The sequence below is a fragment of the Lygodium microphyllum genome, chromosome 10 (genome assembly GCF_053477565.2).
Source record: "Lygodium microphyllum isolate KBCC chromosome 10, Lygodium_microphyllum_v1.1.10, whole genome shotgun sequence".
Taxonomy (NCBI): Eukaryota; Viridiplantae; Streptophyta; class Polypodiopsida; order Schizaeales; family Lygodiaceae; genus Lygodium; species Lygodium microphyllum.
In genome coordinates, this window is record NC_141144.1 from 66,538,551 (window position 1) to 66,564,371 (window position 25,821).

At 42.2% G+C, this 25,821-nt stretch overlaps 1 protein-coding gene and 1 pseudogene across 15 annotated transcripts in view; both read right to left on the reverse strand.

Annotated features, from left to right (window-relative positions):
* The window catches only part of LOC148030108 (uncharacterized), an 86,805-nt gene that overhangs the window by 36,054 nt on the left and 24,930 nt on the right, over window positions 1-25,821 (reverse strand). For 7 of the 15 annotated variants that reach the window (XM_087686374.1, XM_087686377.1, XM_087686368.1 and 4 more), the window contains 6 exons: window positions 18,513-18,566; window positions 18,334-18,397; window positions 13,674-13,727; window positions 13,531-13,583; window positions 13,361-13,450; window positions 13,175-13,245 (listed from right to left, as the gene is read on the reverse strand). In XM_087686374.1, coding sequence (XP_087542500.1) covers window positions 13,175-13,245; window positions 13,361-13,450; window positions 13,531-13,583; window positions 13,674-13,727; window positions 18,334-18,397; window positions 18,513-18,566 — 386 coding nt within the window. Of the gene's footprint in view, window positions 1-13,157; window positions 13,293-13,360; window positions 13,483-13,530; window positions 13,584-13,673; window positions 13,728-18,333; window positions 18,398-18,512; window positions 18,567-25,821 lie in introns of all 15 variants that reach the window. The other 8 variants (XR_015692133.1, XM_087686379.1, XM_087686372.1 and 5 more) reach the window with 4 other exon arrangements.
* LOC148030109 (uncharacterized) lies at window positions 21,754-23,913 on the reverse strand (annotated as a pseudogene).

Below are 25,821 nucleotides of genomic sequence, written 5' to 3' on the forward strand. Positions count from 1 at the left end.
GAAAGGAAAGGGCAAGAAGACACATGATAGCAAGGAAGAGAAAAAAGAGGGTCTACAAATGGAAGAAAGAGAAAGGAAAGGGCAAGAAGACACATGATAGCAAGGAAGAGAAGAAAGAGGGTCAACCCAAGAAGAGCAGTGTCAAAATTGAAGAGTTGAATGTAGTCACTTATAACAGTGACAGTGGGAATGACGTCCTTTTGGTCTCTTCACACTTTGGTACACATGCTTTACTTACAAATACAAATGATGACATGCATACCTGGATTCTCGATTCAGGTGCTTCCTTTCATATCACCCCTCATCATGAGTGGCTCTCTACCTATACAAGGGGCCAACATGGTGTTATCCATCTTGGGGACAACTATGCATGTGACATTGCAGGTATTGGCAGTGTGCAGTTGTAGTTTCAGCATGGCTCTGTCTTCACACTTCAGCATGTATGGCATGTACCTCAGCTCAAGAAGAGCTTGATTAGCACAGGGTAGCTAGATGATGATGGTTTTCATACCACCTTTGGTGATGGAAAATGGAAGATCTGTAAGGGCTCTAGAGTAATTGCGAGAGGCTGTAAAAGTGATACTTTGTATCCTCTCCATGTTTCTAGTGTGAGTGATCATGTTGCTGCCATGACCGAGCACCCAAGTGCTTCTTTGTGGCATGGCCAGTTGGGACACGAGTCAAACAGGAATGAAAATGCTCTCTCGTTTGGGTTACTTGCCTTGTCTTCGTTATGCTAATTTTAAGCATTGTGATCATTGTATTTATAGTAAACATACACAGACGTCTCATAAAAAGTCTCTTTCGCTGAAATCTTCTCCTAGGGGGAAAGAAATTTTTTGTCACCTTTTTCGATGATGCTACACGAAAGGTATCGGTTTATCCTATTCGTAGCAAGGATGAAGTGCTTAACAAGTTTAAAAATTTCTTGGCATTGGCTGAAAATCAAACTGATAAGACACTCAAGTGTCTTTGCTCTGACAATGGTGGGAAATATGTGTCCAAGGCCTTTCAGGCATTTTGTGACAGCAAAGGGATAAAAAGGGAGCTCACTGCCCCTCATAATCCACCCCAAAGTGGAGTTGCAAAGCATATGAATCGGACCATAGAGGATAAGGTCCGTACAATGCTGTCTCATGCTGCATTACCCCACGGTTTTTGGGCAGACGCCATTATGACAGTTGTACACTTAATTAATCGGTCACCAAACAACTCTTTGGGGAGGGGGGAGTTCCCTAAGAAGCATGGTCGGGCAAGCCACCTTCATATGCTCACCTGAAAGTGTTTGGCTACGAGGCTTTTATGCACATTCGTAAAGAAAAATAGAGCAAACTTGAGCCAAAGTTCTGTAAATGCATTTTCCTAGGATATGGTGAGGAGGGTGAAATGGAATACAAATTATGGGATCCCAAGAAAAGAAAGTAGTACGCAGCAATGATGTTATCTTTCGGGAAGATTGTATGCATAAAAAGCCCGAAAAGACTGAGGTCCGTAGGGTTGTATTTTGGGAAGAAATACCTTTTGGACAGCAAAATGTGCCCACTGTACAGCAGCAAATACCTACTATAAATGAACCTGTAAATGCAGAAAATCATGATGGAAATGATCAGCCAGCTATTGCCCATGATAATGAGCCACTACGTGTGCAGGAACAGCCAAGACAGCAAGCTGTTAATGCTGATTTGCAGGCTGAAATGCCAGGACAGCAAGCTAAAAATGCTCAACAACTAGCAAACAATGATCATTGGGTTAGGAGATCGTCTAGGGCTACTAGACCACCTTATAGATTTGTTCCTGGTGCAAACAATGTGGCTGATTATGTCATGTTGACAGACTGTGGTGAACCATCTTGCTTCAAGGAAGCAATGGACAGATAAGACAGCGAGAAATTATATAAAGCCATGTTGTCAAAAATGGAATCTCTTGAGAAAAATGGCACTTGGAACTTGGTGCAGTTGCCAAAAGGGCAAAAAACCCTTCCATGCAAATGGGCTTACAAAATGAAGGTCACTTCTGGTTCCTCACCAAAGTACAAAGCAAAATTGGTTGCGAAGGGGTACAAACAGGAACATGGAATTGACTTTGATGAGATCTTCTGTCCTGTAGTCAAGATGACTACCTTGAGAACCATTTTGGGCTTGGTTGCAGCTGAAGACACGGAGCTCATAAAAATGGATATAAAGACTGCATTTTTACATGGTGATCTGCATGAAGACATATATATACAGCAACCTGAAGGGTTTGTGGAAAAAGGGAAAGAGAAGATGGTATGTAAACTCAAAAGGAGTTTGTATGGGTTGAAACAAGCACCAAGAGAATGGTATCATAAGTTTGATACATTCATGTAGTCTCAAGGTTTCCATAGAAGTCAAGTGGATCACTGCTTATACATTAAGAAGGCAGCGGATGGCAGCCTGATTATCTTGGTTATGTATGTTGATGACATGCTGATTGTTGACAAGTATACTCATGCCTTGGACTCACTGAAGCAAAGTCTTCATGGCAGCTTTGACACGAAGGATCTTGGTGATGCAAATCGCATTCTTGGTATGTGAATACTCAGAGATAGATCAAAAGGATTGCTCTATCTATCTCAACACGAGTATATCTCCGAGGTTTTGCTACGTTTCAATATGGAGGGGGGGAAAACAATTGGGGTTCCATTGCCTCCATATGTGAAACTCAGCAGAAGACAGCCCTACATCTGATGATGAGAAGGCTGAAATGGCCAAGATACCATATGCTTCAACTGTTGGCAGTTTAATGTATGCTATGGTTGCTTCACGTCCTGACATTGCCTTTGCAGTGGGAGTGGTTAGCAGATACATAGAAAACCCTGGCAAAAAACATTGGGAAGCAGTGAAAGGTATTATGAGATACCTCAAAGGCACAAAGGAGTTGTGCATCTGCTTTGGAAAGCAAAAGGCATCTATTGTTGGCTTTACGGATGCAGACTATATTGGTCATGCAGATTGCAAAAAGTCTACTTTTGGGTATGTGTTTACTTTCATAGAAGGAGCAAACTCTTGGATCTCCAGACTACAAAAGTGTGTTGCATTGTCTACTACAGAGACAGAGTATGTGGCTGCCACTGAGGCATGTAAGAAGGCTTTATGGCTTTCACTTCTAGTGGGAGAGCTAGGCATCACAGAGTTACCTGTTCTCCATTGCGATAGTCAGAATGCTATCATGTTAGCACGGAATCATGTCTTTCATGCAAAGACGAAGCACATACAAGTGAAGTACCACTTCATTAGAGATGTACTTGCCAGCAAGAGCATTGAGCTTGTCAAAGTGCATACAGATGATAATCCTGCAGACCTTCTCACAAAGGGTCTTCCAGCAGAGTGGTTTGCTCATTGCCGATAGATGATGGGAGTTGGATAGATATATGTATTTCAACTTTGTACATACCTAGACTTAGTTGATTCTTTTCTCCTCTTAAGGCACATTGCCTTTAGGTGGAAGGTTGTTGGGAATAAAGGCCCTCATGCCTTTTAATGTGCTTGGGTGTGAACTTACCCTTAGCACTTGTACTTACACATATATATCTATCTAAAAACCTAAAGAGAGACACTCGTCGTTGTACCCACAAATCGTGTACACTCTCTACTCTACTCTCTCTCACTCTCTCTGTCTCTCTGTGCGTAACGAACACCAACTATCTCGATCTTCATGCTTCTCGGACTCTACAACAACTCCACCGTCCTACATAAGAACAACCCCACTGCTGTTACCACATGCATCACATTGAACTATGAATGACTTCCTTCCATCGAGCAACAACAGTACATGATCTAAAGTCATCTTTTGCTTCAACTTTTCAAATGTTGAAATTTCCACTGTTGTCCATCTAAATGGCACGTCCTTCTTCCGCAAAGCATGCAATGGAGATACAATTTCAGCAAATCCGCGTACATACTTCCTGTAGTAGTAAGAACATAAACCCAAGAAGTTGTGGATCTCATGCACATTTCTCAAAGGTGGCCATGATCATATTGCCTCAACTTTTGTAGGGTCCATACGAATACCATCAGTTGATACAATATGCCCCAAAAAGTGGATTTCATGCACGAAGAATTCACTTTTCTTATCATTGATAACCAGTCCATGCTCATGTAATTCATTAAATACGATGTCCAAGTGTCTTCTATACTCTGCCTCATTCTTTGAATATACAATCATGCTATTAAGAAAGTGTCCACAAATCTTCTATGTGGCCCGAAAATGCAATGTATCATCCAATTGAGAGTGGCAAGAGCATTTGTAAGTCCAAAAGGCATGACAAGGAACTCATATAGCCCAAAAGATATTCAACAAGATATCTTAGGCACATCTTCCGGTCTAATCCATATCTGATGATACCCACGAGAGCTCGAAGGAGAAACTTGAAAGCCTCCCCCGCCATGACAAACCAGTGCTACCACCTTACCCCAAAAGAAATGATGAAGACCTTGATGCTCCAACATGGATTGGGACATCTAAAGGATGGTCCGATTCGTACACTCCACTACACCATTCTTGGATGGTATGTTTGGATGGGAGTACTCCATCCGAATATTGTGATCTCTTCAAAACTGAGAGAAGATGTTAAAAAAACACTCATTGCCGTGATCTGCGTGTATGCCTTGAACTTTAAAGGTCATTTGCATCTTTGCAAACTCTTTCCACTTGCAGAAGTTGGAGTACGCCTCGCTCTTACTCACATAGCAGTTGAAATCATCAACATCAATGATCAACATAAGGTACTTGGGCTTCCCAAGGGAGGTAGTGCCCTTCGGTCCACGAAGGTGAGTATACACCAACTCAAGTGGAGTAGTAGCCCTTTGTATGGCAACCTATGGATGCGGTTGCCAATGTTGCTTGCCTGAAGGCAACTAGGGCAAAGAGAGTGAACAGAAGAGAAATCTTGGAGTTCCTCCACCATTTTCTTCCATGAAGCCCGCCAAATAGCATCAAAATTTAAATGCCTAGAACAAGCCTAAGTAGTCCAAGCTTGTGTGAAGACCGCACAACAAGGGCTATGAGTGTGTAATGTTCACTCTCATGTGTACCTGTCCAAAGAGTAGCTTCAGTAGATGCATCTTCCACAGTGACTACATCCTTAGTGAAAATGACTTGGATATCTAGCTATGTATGATCATAAATAGACAAGAGACTAAAGCCCAAATTTGGTACATAAAGGACTTTGGCCAAATAAGTTTGTTGTTCTGGCAATAAGGAAATGGTCCCTAGTCCACGAATGGATATGGAAGAGTTGTCACCAATGGTGAAGGATCCCCCTCTAGATCCCATGTCTTGTAGCCAATTTTTCCAGTAAGTCATGTGGGAAGAGACTCCACTATCCATGAGCCAAGGCTTCTCCCCGATGGAGGAATCAAGAGTGGTGTCAACCTCAAACAAATAAACAAAGATGGATTGACATCCATAACCAGTCCCCTACTTCAGCCTTAAAGGACATGACTCCCTATCATGCTTTTTTTGGACGGAAACCTTTGTATCTCACTTTCACATCATTGGATGCAATGCCTATGTCCATGTGGACAAGAAGAAGAGAGGAAGCAAGCTTGGCCCCAAAGTTGAAGAAGCTTATCTTCGTGAGCTACAATATCACTACGAAGAACTATCGCCTCTATGACTTGACAAAAAGAAAGATCAAGGTGAGCAGGAATGTGATCTTCGATGAGGTTGTGGCCTCCAAAGATCCAATTAATGATTCTTCTATTGCATGTGGTTCTTCATCATCGACTAGCCCCCCCTCTCTGCCCCCCGACCATTAGTCCCTCCTCTTCCTTCAAGGTTGCCTCTTAGCACCCCTTCTTTGTCTGCGACTCCACCTCCTCCTTCCTCTTCTACACCATCTCCCTCTCCTCCCCTGCCCTTGATGGCTCCGACTTCTTCTTCATCTTTGAGTATGTTTACTCCACACCCTTACCCTCAGACCTTCAGGGGGTATTGTGCCATCAATGGGGAAGCTTTTCTCTTCGGATGAGGGAGATCTACCTTCACCTAGTGAGGGAGAGTCCCTATCCCGGACAGGTTCTTTGCAAACAAAGACTACTCGGTCTCCTTCGCAACAAGATGAACCTATCATCATTCCTGGGTGGTATCAGAGGCTCATGCAAGAGTCAAGGACTACTCATTTCCCTTAGTCACATCTTGGCCCACAAAGATCAACTAGGATTCAGGCCCAATAGGATAGCTTCACTCTGTGAAATTTTCCCTTATGTCATAGATTCTTCAAGACCATGAGTCTACTATAGTTGGTGAGGCTCTTGCACAAGAGGTTTGGCAAGTGCTATGCAAGTTGAGCTTGATTCTATTGAGCAAAACCAGGCTTGGAAGTTAGTCCCACGTCCAAAGAAGTAGAAGGTAATTGGTGTCAAGTGGGTCTATTAGACCAAGTATCTTACATATGGGTCCTTGGACAAGCATAAGGCTAGACTTGTTGCCAAGAGCTTTTCTCAATGGGCACAATAGGATTACTTTGAGACTCCATACCTACAACTCAAATGTGCACTATCTGAGCTATCTTGGCTCTTGTAGCTCACCATCATTGGCATGTCTATCAAATGGACATGAAGCCACACTTTTTGAATGGTGTCTTGAAGGAGGAGATTTATGCCTCACAATCTCCTAGCTTTCTTGTGCAGGGGAAGGAGAACCAAGCTTATAAGTTGTGAAAGGCCCTCTATGGCCTGAAGCAAGGTCCTTGCGCTTGGTATCAAAGGATTGATTGATTCTTCTTACAAAGTGGCTTCCATCAATCAAATCATGACACCAACCTTTACTGTAGGTTGAGGGTGACAGGTATGTCTCGGTCATATTGTATGTTGATGATCTTATTATCATTGAAAGTAACTCACATAAGGTTGATCAAACTCGGCGATATTGTGGTAGGAGTTTGATATGATAGATCTTGGAATCTTGCACTTCTTCCTTCATTTAGAGATTTATCAAATTGCACAGGGCACCTTTATATCCCAACACTAGTACATATTGGAGTCACTTTCGGAGTTTGATATGGCCGAGTCTTGGCCTATTTCTTGCCCCATGGACCCAGGGTCCAAGATGTTGGCAACTGATGATCCCTTTGCAGATGCTACCGAATACAAGTGTCTTGTTGGCTCATTAATCTAACTTATTCACACTTGGCCGGATATTTTTTCGTGGTGGTATTGTTGTCTTCTTTTATGAAGACTCCTACTCAAGCTCACTAGAGATCTACCTTGTGCATTCTACACTATTTACAAGGGACTCAATCCTACAGGATCATGTATGGAGAGAGGGCCACTCTTTATGGATGGAGTGACTCAAATTGGACAAGAGACATGGGTTCGAGACAATCCACTACATGTTCTACTTTCTCCCTTGGATCGGAAGCTATCTCGTGTAGTAAGAAGCAACCTACTATGGCACTTTCTTCTACAAAGGTTGAGTATCCTATCCTTTGTTCCACAACTACGGAGGCAATTTGGCTTTGTCAGATGTTGGCGGAGATTAGCGTTCTGTAAACAAATCCTAGTCAACTGTGTGTGGACAACCAAAGTGCCTTAGCTCTCGCCAAGAACCCCGAGTTTCATACTTGCATGAAGCACATCAAGGTTCACTATCATAATATACGGGAGCAGATCATGGATTCCGAGTTAGCAGCCATCTACTGTCATATGGTAGACAATGTAGCGGATCATGAAGCCTTTGCCCAAGGCTTCCATGCTTCATCGCATATGATTGTTGGGTCTCCAAACTCTCAGAGGATCTAAGAGGGGGTGTTAGCCTTGCTTATTTTTGTCTGCTAGTCAATCATCTCTTGGTTCTGACCTCTATCACACTCTAGAGACATAGGAGACTGTGTTTGTATTAGGTTTTATCAGTCAGTTTCCAACCCCTACCACCTTGTGACCACCCCAAGAATGCCATGTCAGCTTGATCACTGCCACGTCAGCATTTGCATAGTGTTCAGCAGCTGCCAACTGCATTTATTACAGGTCGGCCAGATTTTTCATGGCCCTAGTTTGCTGGTCGGCTGGATTTGATGATTTTCAGCTATTTATAGCTGATGTTTGTGGCTGGGGCAAATCACTTCTCTTTTGCCTTACAAGTGCTCCATTAGGTACCTGCAATCTTCTCCATCTCCAGCGTGGACAGCAGGCTGCATTGGCTGCGGCAAATCACGTCTCTTTTGCCTTGTGTGTGTTCTGTCAGATGGCTGCAATCTTCTCCATCTCCAACATGTACAGCAGGCTGCATTCTCTCCGTCACCATTAGCATGGACGGTGCTGTCACCATTTGCAGTCTGATCTGATGCCCTCACCAATGCTGTGGGCTGTGTGCAGGGACTGTCAGTCCTCCCCTTTGTATTCAGCATTCTTCTTCAGTCAATGCTAATTTTTTCCTTCATCTCTCTCTCTCTTATAGGGGGATACTAAGTGCTGGTATGCTCGAACAAAGGCATGGTTACGACTACATGGATTACACATGGATCACCTCCCACTAGCATAGGACAGCTAGGATTGCCCTCATTTGGAGCTCAATCGAGAGGAGCTGAACCGCATCATCAGGGTGGACATCATTTGGATACACACAGCCAAGACATGGGTAACACCTACTAAGGATCCGGGGACGATTATGGCTTTGTACTAAAAGCATCTTCGGCACATATCTCCTGATGGCTTTGTTATCCACCCAAGATACATGGATGCATGCCTGTCTCATGGGGTACAATGCGCCAATGGACAGCTCCCTACATCCTCGAACCAACTACAGATCCAAACAGGTAAGTACGGCACAAACTCCCTCCCCCCAAAGGACAAGACTTGCCAACTCTGTTAGATCGAGCCAAAGACAAAGGAGCACTACTTATGTAGATGTCAAGTGTATTATGAGATCAAAGCGCACTTCCATTGGCTGTTTAAAGCGGGATGTGGGCCACTATCCAAGGTGATGGATTTCTCAAATCAAAGATGTCCCGGCCTCTTCTTACTGGAACTACATCATCGTAGGGAGCACCTCTTATGGACCCAAGAGTAGAGACAAGGAGTTGCATACCAACATACACTCACAGAGTTCTACAAAGCATCAACTATTGCCTCCCCTACAAAGCCCTCATCAAACCTACTCATGGCCCTCCACAAGGGACCACCCTAGACAGCCACAAAGAGATGCAAAGCTCGTCGTCCATGCCCAACTAATCCACACCCCTGCAAGAAGCATCATCTACATATACAGAGGATACTACATCATCAAGGGACCATACCCTACCATTTCAGCTTCTCTACGTTAAATAGACCCATGAGAGATATCTTAGGATGAGAGTACCTCCTAAGCGATTCCACATTGTATCTGGCCTAGACATCATTTTGTACTCATCGGATATGTATTGTTTGTTGTTTATTTTCCATTTGATTAGTCATAGCATTAGATGACAGCTATTTTGGGACTTGGAAAATTCTTTGACTTTTTAGATGTAACTTTCTAGTCTCATAGGCCGATTTGGCCTTTTCTAGACATTAATATAATTGTGTGTGTGTGTTCCTATTCCGCTGTGCACTCCCACACAACCGATGAGTAGTCTCAAACCCACAAAGGTCCTCACATCAAGCGGGCTGGTAGCAAGCATTGCCTCCATCTGCACTGAAGAACCCATTTCCCAAGGGCAATATTCACATGATCCTAGTTGGGGTGCCGATAAAAGCTAACTATCTGGAGTCATGAAGACTATGGACAAGCAAGCAATCTCCAACCATTCTATAGGCCAAAGATGACGCTTCTAGAGCTACCACTCTATCGCTAAGTGCTAGCTCTGTACTTGGAGCAAAGTGGATCAGCAAAAAGGCATCAGCCAAGTATATGCGTGCATTGGGCTGCACTCCTTGGAGATGATGAAGGACCGGCTGCAATCTCGGGTGATATGCTAGCTCCATCTATGTTTCTGTGATGTGGGTGCCTTGGTCTGTTGGAGCTAGCTCCTGCTACTCTTCTGTCTATTTGGGGGTGTGCAAGGGAAGCAGACATGGAGGTTTCCCGTACAAGGAATCATACAAAGGCTGCAATGTGTAGAGACGAGTTAGGCATGAAGATCGAGGCAATCAGTCGTTACGCGTAGCGAGAATCAAAGAGAGTGAGAGACAGCAAAGTAGAGAGTGAGCACGTTTGTAGGTACAATGACGAGTGTGTACCTTCAGGTTTTTAGACAGATATATATGTATAAGTACAAGTGCTAAGGATGTGTTCACACCCGAGCACATTTAAAGGCACGAGGCCTTTATTCCCAAAAAACCTCCCACCTAAAGACAATGTGCCTTAAGAGGAGAAAAGAATCAGCTAAGTCTAGGTATGTACAAAGCTGAAATACATATATCTATCCAACTCCCATCATCTGTCGGCAATGAGCAAACCGCTCCGCTGGAACACCCTTCGTGAGAAGGTCTGTAGGATTATCATCTGTATGCACTTTTGATAAGCTCAATGCTCTTGCTATCAAGTACATCTCTAATGAAGTGGTACTTCACCTGTATGTGCTTTGTCTTTGCATGAAAGATAAGATTCTGTGCTAGCATGATAGCACTCTGACTATCACAATGGAGAACATGTAATTTTGTGATACCAAGCTCTCCCACCAGACGTGAAAGTCATAAAGCCTCCTTGCATGCCTCAATGGCACCCACATACTCTACCCCTGTAGTAGACAATGCAACACACTTTTGTAGTCTAGAGATCCAAGAGACTGCTCCTCCTGTGACAGTAAACACATACCTAGAAGTAAACTTCCTGCAATCCGCATGACCAGCATGGTCTGCATCCGTAAAGCCAACAACAAATGTCTTCTTCTTCCCAAAGCAGATGCATAACTCCTTTGTGCCACTAAGGTATCTCATAATACCTTTCACTACATCCCAATGCTTCTTGCCAGGGGTTGCCATGTATCTGCTAACCACTCCCACTGCAAAGGCAATGTCAGGACATGTAGCAACCATAGCATACATCAAATTGCCAACAGCTGAAGCATATGGTATCTTGGCCATTTCAACCTTCTCATCATCAAATGTAGGGTTGTCTTCTGCACTGAGTTTCACATATGGAGGCAATGGAACCTCGATTGTTTTCTCCCCCTCCATATTGAAACGCTGCAAAACCTTGAAGATATACTCCTGCTGAGATAGATAGAGTGATTCTTTTGACCTATCTTTGAGTATTCGCATGCCAAGAATGTGATTTGCATCACCAAGATCCTTCATATCAAAGTTGCCATGAAGACTTTGCTTCAGTGAGTCCAAGGCATGAGTATCCCTGCCAGCAATCAGCATGTCATCAACATACAAAACCAAGATAATCAGACTGCCATCTGCTGCCTTCTTGGTGTACAAGCAGTGATCCACCTGACTTCTATGGAAACCTTGAGACTGCATAAATGTATCAAACTTATAATACCATTCTCTTGGTGCTTGTTTCAGCCCATAACTCCTTTTGAGTTTACATATCATATTTTCTGTCCCTTTTTCCACAAACCCTTCAGGCTACTGCATATATATATCTTCATGCAGATCACTATGTAAAAATACAATCTTTACATCCATATGTATGAGTTCCATATCTGCAACTGCAACCAAGCCCAATATGACAATATTATATAGATAGTGGGTGAGAAGCTAGACAATAATAACTATGCAATATATAGAAATTCTACATGGAATTTTTTTTTATTTTGGCAAAGGGTATTAGGATCTTGTTATAGGTTTTGAAGCAGAACCCAAGCTTCTAGAAAAAAGTCTAACTACTAAACAATTGAGAGCACATCGTGCTTGGCTAAAAAGAGCTCATAAAGTATTGCATTAGCTCTCATTGTGTATCTCTCAGATGCTATGGTAATGCAAATTATGAACTGCAAAACACCAAAATTTGCATGGACTATCCTGATGAGATATTATGGTACACTACTAGTGCAAGAAAAATACATCTGAAACAAAAGCTCAATACTATAGAAAGGAAAGGATGCTCCATTCAAGAGTGTGTAACAAAGATACAAATCATTGCCAATCAGTTTTAGCAACTATCAAAACTGACGTAGAGGATGAGGATTTGATTGCAATGATCGTGAATGGCCTTGGACCTAAATACAAGTTGTTTGAGATGTCTATATCAGTGTCCCAACCGGCCATGCCACAAAGAAGCACTTGGCTGCTCAGTCACGGCAACATCATGGTCACGCACACTAGATACATGAAGTGGATACAAAGTATCACTCTTGCAACCTTTGGCAATCACTCTAAATCCCTTACAGATCTTTCATTTTCCATCACCAAATGTGGTATAAAAACCATCATCATCTAGTTGCCCTGTGCTAATCAAGCTCCTCTTGAGCTAAGATACATGCCATACATGCTGAAGTGTAAAGACAAAGCTATGCTGAAACTGTGACTGCACACTACCAATACCTGCAATCTCACATGTATAGTTGTTCCAAAGATGGATAACACCATGTCTACCCCCTGTATAGACAGAGAACCACTCACGATAAGGGGTGACATAAAAGGAAGCACCTGAATCGAGAATCTAGGTATGCATGTCATCATCTGTATCTACAAGTAAAGCATGTGCACCAAAGTGTGAAGAGACAAAGAATACGTCACTCCCACTATCACTGTCATGAGTGACTACATTCACCTATTTAATTTTTACACTGCTCTTCTTAGGCTGTCTATCATTTTTCTCTTCCTTGCTATCGTCTGTCTTCTTGCGCTTTCCTTTCCCTTTCTTCCATTTGTAGCAGTCACGTTTAAAGTGACCCTTCTTGCCACAATGATGGCATTCAACATCTTTGTCACGTAATGTACTGCGTCCCTTGCTACCACATTTGCCTTTCTGTTGTGATCTGCCCCTAGTATGCAAAGCACTAGAAGACTTACTAGATGCATTGTTCTGCCGATTCATCTCTTCCATGAGTAGAGCACTCATTGTTTAATGCTTAGGATTCCTTTCTTTCAGAATTTAAGAGCTGTATATAAGTTGTTTCAGCATTCTGGTTGGTTGCAAATCTTCTCTGTTAGTGAGTAAGGTAGATTTCTGCACATGATTGTTCCACTCTGTTTTTAATGCACCTCACACTTTCATTAAAAGTTCAAAACAAAAAGAAAAAAGCACATGGAAAACTAGCTTACAAGGAATGGGTAAATACCGATGAATAGGAAAGCCAACTACATTGTAAAAGCATCCAGTTACAGCTTTTACAAAAGAACCCCCGATGCCCTGTGGAGTATGCAGGATGACAGTTGCATAATTTTAATTTTTAGGCCCTGAAAATTTCAAGCAACAGTTGAAAAAATATATAATTTAGCTGTGCAACCCATGACATGTCAACAACCTGTATACCATAAGCACCAGCCTTATCCATTGGCTCTCTTGATTTTATGTAAGCAGTTATTGCCTCCTCCTCCAGTTGGGCAAACTCAACCTGGTATGATAAGTTCTTCAAGATGTACATCCCTACACTATATAAATCATTGTTTAGATCTTCATCAACAAGTACTATACCTTTGTCTGCTCCCAAAATGTGTACACAAGAGGTGGTTTACCAACGGACGGATCTGGCATGCACAGTAACATTCCAGAGGCCATGACAAACTTTTTGAACATCATGAAAGTTCTATAAATTGTCTTAGGATAATCATACTAACCACAAACTAAAGGTAGAACAAAGGAGACACCAGTGAAAACAGTATGCTGCCTCCCTGAAAACCACAAAATAGATCAAATTAAACCAGCAACTTGCAGATACTCTAACTTGATTTCATATGTTCTTGTACTGCAAAATTTTCAACATGAAGTTTGTCACATGCCTAGATGGTAAGTGGCATGTGCATGCCCATGCATGTGCACAAACACATGAACCTGTCACCTGATATTGATATGGCTTAATGCACCTTATAGGTTAGGCTAGATATTGGGGGTTCCTGCATTTGAGTCCATCTATGCACCGACAGAGCTCAGAGCACAGGCTGCTCTCTGGACAGCCATGGTTGCCTGAGGTGGAGTCATGGATTGTTGGAGGTGACTTCAACAATCTAGGGACCTAGATGACCAGCAGGGCGGAGGCAAGGATCTCTAGGGCATTGCAGATGATGAGCAGAAAGCCTGGAAAGTATTACTTTTTGCAGTGAGCACCGGAAATATCTAGAGAGACCCAGCATGCCTCAGCCCTTGAACACACTCATGTTAGATTCCAGGTGGGGATTAGGTGCAAGATGGAGAGGGATTGCAAGGTGACACAGGCCCTAAGAGAGTCCAGCAGGACATGCTAGGAGGAGGCTCTCCATGCAAGGCAGCAGGATTGGGAGGAGGAGAGGGCCTTGGAATATAACCTGGCAGCCATTCAGAGGTTGCTACAGGACTCCCTCAGAGATCATACCCTCTAGACCTAGGATCTGCACACGCAAACCACCTTAGTAAGCCTAGAGGACAGGAGGACAAAGTTTTCTTTAGGCACTTCAGCTCTTTTTGGGCATGGAAAGGCAACACTATGTGCCAAGAGTTCTTCCAAGTGCATTGATGCATCACTTTGGGGGATCAAATTTGCATCCATTGAGATGTGTGTGTGTGTGTGTGTGTGTGTGTGTGTGTGTGTGTGTGTGGCGTTACCTTGAGGAGGTGATGGGGCTGACTGCAAACTTCTAAAGTCATTTTTTTAAGCAGAAATTTGTTAGAATATCAACGTGGCAACATGGGAAAGTGTGCATAAGAGGGAGAAGACAGCTCAAATCACAAGAACAAAATCTTGCTTAGTAAGTTGCTCACAAGTACAATTGGGGTACTCTCTCACGCATTGAGAGTAACCCTCAGGGCTGTTTAAATAGCCTTTGGATGGCTAGGGTTAGGGTTTCCCCTACCCCCCAATCCATTCACACTCATCTATCCTTATCCACCCTTGGATACAGTGGGTTCACATGCCTATCTCTCAACACCCCCCCTAAATGCCAGAGTGACATTGGATTACAAGACATGTTAATGTTCTCCCCCCCCCCCCCCCCCCTGAATCACATGGGATGCCTTTATAAATCAGACTACAAGAGTGCTTATAGGTAGAGGATTTATAAATTTAGAAGAGTCGATCACCGGGTGCTATAGAGACATAGTTGGCCTCCAATTCTTTTGGCACTTCAAGGGTGGTAGGGCATTTATTGGTGATACGCTTTGTCTTCTAACACTTGTTGCAGTTTATTTTGTCAATATATTTTTCCAACAATGACTTACATAATGTCTCTTTTTATTGGAAGTAGACACTTGACTATTGTTGCCTTCTTTCTAATTTCTTTTCTCCTCATCCAAACAAAATTGGATTATGCTTTCCAAGGTCGGATTAGGGATATTCGTAAGACTAGTTACAAGGGTTAGGAACACCTTTTTTATAGCTTTCAAGAGAATGACAATGGCATCTTCATCATGAATTGGAGCTTGAACTAGGATAGCTATGCCATGAGCCCCATCATATGAGAGAGAAACTTACCCAAGTCTTATCCTTGCTTATACTCCAAGCTAAAAAATTCGATCTTGAGGAAAATTTTAGAGTTCTTTCCTCTAGCCCCATAAAGCTCTTCAAGCTCATCCCATTTCTCCTTGGCAGTGGAGAGCTGGTCAATGTGATGAATCAAAGATTCATCCAGCTCTTTCATCATCTTCTACATCAATAGGGTTGGATGGGTCAATAACTTTGGCCCCTATGATGAAGGGTCAATAACCCTACTTCATCATTTTGTATTTTACTAATACCTACCATGGATGCCATGACCATAATAGGAAGGTCTTACTAATTGCTCTAGGCAATGGCAATGTCTAATCCTTTACACAACAGCCAAGAAGTGCAGAAGCAAATCAAATGATGTATTCATTAATAAGTAATAGGCTCAAACGTGATATTGAACAAGATGAGATAAGAGATTATGAAAACGGTCTGTGTTTATAGCTAACAACACAACCTTACAATTGGTCAAAATGGGATGATGATATTTAAGCACCTAATGAACATGTTTAAGGTCAAAAAACTTTCAGAGTTCTGAAAGTAACCAGCGATCAGTGATCAGCAAATTCAGTATTGGTGCTAAGAAGCACTCATTGTTAAGCATAGTTGAAGCATTTTGACATTAACCACTTGCATATTAGCTTCAAGAGTCACCTTCAATTGAAAATGCTCTAAAGTTGGAGCCTTTTGATCTACAATGAACTTCATAGAGGATTAATCAGTGATTAAAATCACTGTTAGTAACTTCAGTGAGGAGAAAACTCAAAAAGGACCAAGCTTTGAAGCTTTGGCTATGGCTACCTCCAAACACACAGCCAGGGTTTTGCTCTATCTGAGCAACAGAGATGGAATTTCAGGAAACCCTCTAAGGTAGAGATAGCCCACTTGGGGGGACCACAAATGCCTTATGTTGGCTGCCCTGATTGTACCTTCTGCAGATCACACCATTGATCCAAACTCCATGCTGTAAAATCTATGCCAAATTCTGAAATTTCATCTATGCTGGCCTCCTGCAAGCATAATGTTATGCTTTGTTGTTCCATGCTGCTACACCCTGAGCAGAGGAAGAGGTCTCCAAAAGAAAGCAAGACCTGATATGCTCTCTTTTGCTCTCCCCAAGTCCTCCAACAAAGGTGGGTATGGCAGACAGCAATGGAGATTAAGAAGTATGATGAAGAAATGACACACTCATGTGCACTTAGTGTGAGATGGAGTTGGAGGAAGCTTGTTGGACCAAAGATGGCTTTGATACCATGTTAGAATATTAGAGTGGCAACATGGGAAAGTGTGCGCAAGAGGGAGAAGAGAGCTCAAAGTACAAGAACAAAATCTTGGTTAGTAAGTTGCTCACAAGTACAATTGTGGTACACTCCCACACTTTGAGGGTGACCCTTAGGGCTGTTTAAATAGCTCAGAATGGCTAGGTTTAGGGTTTCCCCTGCCCTTCAGTCCATTCACACTCGTCTACCCTTATCCATCCTTGGATATAGTGGGTTCACATGCCTCTCCCTCAACAAAAACAGTATCAATTCATGCATTTTTCTACAAAGAGCAGGTGTGTGATTGTATCTCATTTCTGGTGAAGGATGAGATAGGGTCTTCCCTCCTTAAGCCCTTCATGGACCAAGAGCTGCTCCGAACCTTTCACAAGATGGGCAGAAGTGCCCAGCACTCCCAAGACATTCTTCACTTGCAGGGAGGAGGTGAAAGACCCTTTGCTGCACGCCTTTCAGGAGATTGCTAAGTCTAGGCAGATGCCGGGTACTTTGTCTGCAGTCTAGTCTCTCTCCTTCCCAAAAGGGGGGACAGCAGGCTGGAGCATATTCAATGGTCATTGATACATAATCACCCAGTTGTTAGTGGCGGATAAGGCTTTTGCAAAGATGATTAGTAGCGAACTTCACCCTCCTTTCAGACATCATTCATGACACTCACACAAGTCCCTCCAAGATCAGAGCATCTGGATAACATCTTCACTTTCTTTGAGGCTACAAAGTGGGCTCAGCACAATAGGCAGACGATTACAGGAAGGCCCATTGCCAGTTGATTTTCAGTGGTGAGAACCTCTCAGTTTATGCCACTTTGGCGGAGCTTTGGTCATCTATCATTCATTTCCTTAGAGGACGCTAGGAGCAGCTGCAAGGGGACTCTTAACATCGACGGGAACTTTGGTAGCATCACCTTCACACTTGGGGTTGTCATAGCTTGTTCTTTATGCTGCAGGATGGCAAACCCCAGTGGTGTTACACTCCACCATGGCTTCTTGCCTCCCACCCCTCCCCCCCCCCCCCCCCACCTAGACCACTGTGGCAGGTCTTATGTATATGTCATGGAGTTCATATTCAGCTCCAGCTAGGACTGTTGAGCACTTGTACTTCGATGTATTTTTCTTCTGAGTACTATAATTCACCGCACTTTTTTTCACCCAAAAAAAAAAAGGATTTGATCCCCCCGTATCCACACAGGCCCATAGCTTTATGATGTTACTAAGGGTGTAGGACTTATAGCCCATGACTTTAAATATCTCTTGATCATTGTGGATTTGTTTTCATCTGGTGGATGGAGTGCTTGTTTGGTCTCCCTCAAAATTTGGCAATCTTTGACACATTGCTTTACCACTTTGCCTTTGGGGAGGTCTTACACAATATCACCAAGAGTACAGTGATTCATAAGATTTTAGGCCTATTCAATTAAGATTAACTATAAGCTGCCAGTAGTGAAGCTTTTGAATATGCACGCTTCCACAAACATTTTTTGTCATGTATAATTAAACCACAAGCATCCCCACAAGACGTTACATGAAATCCTCAAGGTAAACGAACCATTTAAAGATGAAAGCATCTGAAAGGCATCCTCTTCATCTTTTGGCTTCTCTAACACAATTCCCTGCAAGTGAATAACATAGATCGTGTATTCCAGAGAAACGGTCATGGTACAAAGGAGAGTATAAGTTAAAACATGCATATGAGCAGTTCAAATTACAGCTGACTCCAAAACTTACATCGAGTTCAACCACGGTATCAGCTCCTATGACAATGTCCACTTTGGCATCATCCTGATACAAAACCAACATCACTCTTAACATCTTTCTAACGATTTACAATAAACATTCTAACATTAACAGAACTTTGGTAGACTAGACACATGCATAGTTGATAAATAACAACTCCACAAGAGCTCCAAAATGTAAAAACACCTAAGAATTACCAAAAATAACTAGAGTCGAACTTCAAGACAGAGTATCTTTACAACATCAGCTGTAATATATGTCAAATACCAAGACTCAATAGCATCTAGTCCGTGGCCTCATCCTCCTACTATTCCTCCAACTCTACAAAAGGATTTTTGCAACAACTCTCACCAAGCATATGAAAATTGCTACTAGCAAACACCAAGTTATTTGCCATATCTATGCCAAACCAAGTCATGTTCTTTGATGCAATATCATCGAGCTTCCAAAAATTGCTCCAAACAAGAAGTGTCCCTAGTCTAGTAGGGACTGTAATAAACTACTTTCGTAGCTCATTCCCATTTGATCTGAGTCCTCCCACTATATAGCTTCCCCAATTCAAAGTCCTCCTTTGCATCTGGACAGTCATACCCACCCCAAATTGACTAGTACTCTACAAGTTGATCCCTAGTATCTAAGCATTGCAGCTAATCCAACACATCTCTATCCAAGATGACTCTACATCATTTTGTACCTTTTTATCATGCCCTTGACCATTGCCCTAAAAATAAATATGCAACTTAGACCTTTTCATAATACGTAGGTGCATAACACAAGTCTCAAACATGCCATCAATACTACAAAAACTTCCCAAAAAGTAAGAACAAAGACCCCATTACATTCCTTCAAAAATCCCAACATCAGAATATATGAGCAAACCACTTATCAAAGCAATTTACAAGATGCTTGTTTGACTTCTTAAGAGTTAGTTAAATTATCCCTCACAAACTAATTACTATGCACAAAAGTGAAAATAAGATTTGTGTGGCTATCAATTAACTTGGCCCATGAGAGTTTTCCAATGTCAATTCAAGAAATGGACCACATAATAGGGTACAAGAATTTGTTGATACATCCCTCGCACAATTTGACCTGTTCCCCTATTAGTTGGTCACCATCCTGCAATAAAATCTAGGCCAACAAACTCATTACCTTTTGCCCACTCCGCTACATCTACAATGCATCATGAATAGATTACTAGGTGTCACTCTGTCCATTTGCAAAGAGAGAGACACCAAGTGCCACTCCGCCCATTTGAAAACAGACAAACATCATTGTCCATAGCCTATTACACTAGGGTTGTCAAGAAAATGCACAATGTACAAACAACCACGCAACTAATAAATGACTCTTACATTTCAGGGTTCAGGACTTTCAGCCAGCAAGTGATTGCCTCCACAATAAACACAATGTATACTGGGCCACATTTTATAGGATATTTTTGGGTATTTGTCCTATTGTGTGCAAATTAAGTCTTTTAACATGAAATCTTTTTGGGGCTGTTCTCAAGGAGAATTTATGTATTAATGCATGATAATGAAATATTAATGCAAGCCTTGATTTTGGTGGCTCGACACATCAATAGCTTGCCATTACTACTATCACTTCTAGACCTCCCCCTTGCTCACGCATTATGGCTTATCTAATTGGTTCAACTCTCATCCTCCTTAAGGCTAGATTCTTAGAATTCCTAGATTACCCTTAGCATCCTTAGGCTAGCGAGACTACCTTCCTTTTGGGGTTTTTTTTTTTTTTGCAATAAAAAGTTTGGCTAATTTGATCCCTTCAAAGAAATTTACAACAAAGCACATGTGCTCAATAATCATGACTCAAAGTCTCAAAACAAGCATATATACAAGCCTCTCAAGGCAATTTGGGGGTACAAGGGAGAAAAGACATGGAGGAGTTGTAAGCAATCATGTGTGTCTTGTGTGGTCATCTCCTACCTGTGAGCTTCAGTCAAGTACATTACCAGCTCTAACATTGTATTTGTCTATCATTTTATGTATTTTAGACACTAAGATGGAGGGCACATTAGTGCATTCTTTTTGGGCACTTTTGGCTAATTTTAGGGGCCCGACCATATTTAGGGTTTTGCCACTTTTGCCTACATATAGGCAGCCTGCCATTCCACCCAATTACCTTTGTTTTCAACAAAATAACAAAGCTCAAGCAGATACTCCCACTAAGCATCATGAAGTAGGTGATTGAGATTAGGGCAATGTTAGGCAGGAGATAAAAAACTACAAGATCTTGACTCATGCTGAGGAGAGGAGACAAGGTACTACCAGAATAAGATGTTTGAAAAGCCTAGACTGTGTTGGAGCCTGACAGATCTGGACTAGTGAGTTGAGGGTGAGCGCATCAAATATTACACAGAGAGTAGAGAGTAGTAGAGAGGAATGTGAGCACGACACACTTGATGTTCGGTACAAAGAGGAGTGTACCACTTTTTAGGTTTAGATAATATATAAAGTACAAGAGTGTAAGGGTGCATTCGCACCTAAACACTGTAAAAGGCACAGTGAGCCTTTATTCCCAACAACCTCCCACCTATAGGCAGCGTTCCTAAAGGTAGAGAAAAGAATCAGCTAAGTCTATGTATGTACAGAGCTGAAAGACACATATACTATCCAACCCCCATCATCTAGTGGCAATGAGCAAACCGTTTGATTGGAAGACCCTTCGTGAGAAGGTCTACAAGGCTATTATCTATATATACCTTGACAAGCTCAATGCCCTTGCTGTCAAGTACATCCCTGATAAAGTGATACTTCACCTATATCCATAGTTTTTCCATACGTGAATCAAACGTCAAACGCAAACGCGTATGAAAGTATGAAACGAGTATGATTCAAACCCTAGACCTGAATCATACGTGACCCTGATTTTTTAACATATTCTTAACAAAATATCAAAAAAATACACAACTTTAAGATCTGATAAACATGATAAACATGTGCTAATTTCAAAATAAAAGAACAATGCACAACTCTTGAACTTTGAAGACTGAGACTCGAGAGTTTGAGTCAATATAGAAGGATTCATGATTCATCATTCAACTTTCAAGGAATTGACATGATACATGATACATCTGTCATCAAGATTCAAGCCAAGTTGCCCAATGCCAACTGCATAGTAGACTAAAATTTGAAAGGGAACAACCAAAAGCAAAACTGAAAACTGCATAATAGAGTCACATCATATATCATGATTCATGATTCATCTGTCATCAACTAATCTACTCATCATCTTCATCATCCTCAAGAGTGCAGTCGTCGTCCTCCTCCTCCTCCTCCTCATCATCATCATCCTCTTCCCTCTGATGTGGACCAAGAGAACTCGAGCTAGGAGCATCACTAGTGCTTGCCTCCCTCTGTGGCACTGGCAATGAGGCTACGATGTCCTCTTCCTCTCGTATCTGCTGCAATGCAAGCAATCTATCATCATCCTTCTCCTTGTTAAGCATGTCCAATGTAACCTCAATCTTTTCATAGCCTGATTCCTTAATTTTATTGATAAGACGAAGGTTTGTATGAATATATACAAGCTGCTCAGTACGTTTTGGAAGCAATTTATTCCTTCTCTTTGTTTGAATCAGTGAAAATGTGCTCCAATTTCTCTCACAAGGAGAGGCACAAGATCCTTGTGAGAGTATTCTTAAAGCCAATTGCTGCAATCTAGGTACGCATGGGCCAAATGTCTCCCACCATTTCACACCCTGATGCATTCTTTTCTCATCTCTTGCAAGTGGCCAAGAAAATGCACCTGATTCCGACTTGTACATGTCAAGCTCATCACATAGAACACCCTGCATATCCACATCATATTTTGTGTATCTCTCTATCACTGTCATCCATCCTTCATGCACCTCCTTATCGCTATCAGGATTCTTGGCTCTCCAAACAGGATGCAAAACAAAGGTTGCAGCATGTAAGGGTGAGTGCATCATATCCCATCTATCAACACAAAGGCCTTTGATTTCTTGCACCTTAGACTCAGTCACTCCTTCCAAGGAATCCATTTTCTCTATCATCCGATCTGTCATCTCATACAAAAGCCCCATCATGGCCCCTTCTCTATCAGCAAGACGGAGGATTTTAAGAATGTGTGCACAAATCTTAACGATCATCTTGACATCGTTCCAAAAACATGCACCCAAAACAATCTCAGCTACTTCCATTCCCTTTACTGTACGTGAAGCTTTCTTCCTTACCTAGGCATCACTAACAACCATACGCCGTAAACCATTGTAGCATCTCTCATCCAACAAGTTCACTAACATGATAAACATGTAAGCAAACCGTGTGGTCGATGGCTTCAATAGTTCTTCTTGACTGAATTGGTGATACAATGCCAATATTGTATGCTTGCGTATAACAAATGTGACAACTTTATTTGCTTTAGCCAACACAGGGGCAATCCAAGCAAGCTTCCTAATATCTTCTAACAGAAGATCCAAGCAATGGCATGTACATCTAGTAAAAAAAATATTAGGCCACTCCTGCTCAATCAAATCACCTGCTCTCACGCAGTTAGCTGCATTGTCCATACATACCTACACCACATAATCTGGGCCAATATCAAGGATCACATCTTTCAAGATGCCAAAGATAAACTCCCCAAACTTGTATTCACCGCTAGTATCAACAGCTTTTAAAAACACAGAACCATAAATAGATGTAGCCATAACATTTATAATAGGCCTACGCCTTGCATCTGACCATCCATCACAGACAATGCTACATCCATATCTCTTCCACTTCTCCCTAATGTCAAGCAATTCATGGTCAATGCATTTGACCTCCTCCACAAGGTCCGTGCGTAGACTGTTATACGAAGGTGGTTTGTAGCTCTGACCCACTTGCCCAACTGCCTTTAGCACGCCAAGAAAATATGGGCTCTTTGCTTTTCAAAATGGAATATCCTCTGCATAGAAGAAGCGACGAACAGCAATATCTGCCTCCTTTCTTGCTTGCAAATCCCATGCTTTTGCTAAAGCACCCTGTGATTTGGCCACTTTCTTTTTTTTGCTCACATGCTCTTGAGAGCTTGATTGTCCAGGCTGCCCAACAGTAACACTTACATCTACATTGCCAGAGCCACGCCCACTAACATGAGAAGCATCTCCCAAATCAGATGCAGCTGCATCAATGTTTGTTGTGGACCCTTGCCCTCCAACATCCACATGCAATCTACGACATATATCCTTTGCACTTTGTGGTGCAGCAGTACATTTTTCCACACCAAGCCCTGACAATCCCAAAATATGTGCCCTTATGCGTAGTGGGCCACCATCCCAAGTGTGTCCACAATATTTGCATTTACATGTATCCTGCCCTTTTCCAATTATTTTGACATGATCCCATTCAGCTTTCTGCTTTCTTCCCATCTTCAAAAGTTAAAATCTGATACAAATTTAATGAAGACACGAGTCATAAGTCATGACATAATAGTAATTTTGCTGTGACCCACTGACCAATCACCAATCTGAATTTTGCAGTGCTCTGGAGTCTGAACTCTGGAGTCTGCACTATGCAGTCTTTGAACTTGAAGTTTAAACTTTGAAGGCTGAAGCCTGAAGGCTGAGAGAGAGAGAAACAGAGAGAGAGAGAGAGCTCTCAGCTTAGAGCCTCAGAGGCTCAGATAACCTCACACTACACAGAACTTACAAACTGAGAGAGAGGCCTGTAATCTTCTCTTGAATCTTCAGACTTCAATGTTCCAACTGGCCAGTGACAACAACTTCAGTCTTCAAACTTCATATTCCAAAGGTTCAAAGTTCAAACTTCAGACTTCAGACTCCAGAGTTCAAACTTTAGAGTCTAGAGTCCAAACTTCAGGCTTCAGCTTTCAAATTTCAGAACTTAATTTTCAGCCACTGTGCATTGACCAGTCACTGCAGTGAGCAGTGTGCACTATGCACTGTAGTCCCAGGCTCCACCCTCCAGGTCTGTAACCTCGAATCTCAATATTCAGCCTTCAGGTCTGTAGACTGTGAAGTTGTGAACAGTGAAGAGTCTGGACTCTGAAGACTCACTGCAGTCTGCACTGCTCAGTGCTCACAGGTTGAAGCCTGAGAGAGAGAGAGAGAGAGAGAGAGAGATCTTACTTGATGATCAAAAAGTTTGGGGCAGCAGTATTTCCAAGTAGAGAGCTGTGTTTCCCACAGTTTGTGGAGTTCCTCAGGCTGAGTTCAGTCGTTTTCAGTCACGATTCCTCAAGAGTGTGTGTTTCAGACTACCTGGATCCAAGGAAAGAGTCGGCAGATAAAGGCGACCACATTCTGTGTGCTTTTGTGTAAAGTCGTCAATATTTTTTAATTTAAAAAAACGTCAAGTCTGATATGGAGTTTTCAGACGTCTGTTTTTCAGACGTTTACAGACGTCTGAAATTCATTTCAGACGCGTCTGAAAACAACTATGCCTATATCTGCTTTGTCTTTGCATGAAAGACAGGATTCCGTGCTAGCATGATAGCACTCTGACTGTCACATTGGAGGATGGGAGTCTCTGTAATACCAAGCTCTCTTACCATATGTGAAAGCCATAAAGCCTCTTTGCATGCCTTAGTGGCAGCAACATACTTTGCCTCTATAGTAGACAATGCAACACACTTTTGCAACCTAGATATCCAAGAGACTACTCCACCTATGAACATAAACACATATCCTGAATTAGACTTCCTGCAGTCAAGATGGCCAGCATAGTCTGCATCCGTGAACCCAACAACAGATGACTTTTGCTTACAAAAATATATACACAAATCCTTTGTGCCCTTAAGGTATCCCATGATATCCTTCACTGCTTCCCAATGCTTTTGGCCAGGATATGCCATGTATCTACTAACCACTCCTATTGCAAATGCAATGTCAAGACGTGTAGCAACCATAGCATACATCAAGCTACCAACAGCTGAAGCATAGGGTATCTTGGTCATTTTAACCTTTTCATCATTTGATGTAGGGTTGTCATCTGGACTAAGTTTCACATATGGAGGCAATGGTACACTAATGGCTTTCCCCCCCTCCATATTGAAACACTGCAGAACTTTAGTAATATACCGCGTTGTGACAGATAAAGAAAACCCTTTGATCTGTCTCTAAGTATACACATGCCAAGAATGTGATTGGCCTCACCAAGATCTTTCATATCAAAGCTATTGTATAAACTCTGCTTCAAGAAGTCCAAGGCATGAACATCCTTGCCTGCTACAGCATATCATCCACATACAAAACCAAGAGCTAAGGCTACCATCTGCTGCCTTCTTGGTGTATAAGCATTGATCAACTTGAGAATGA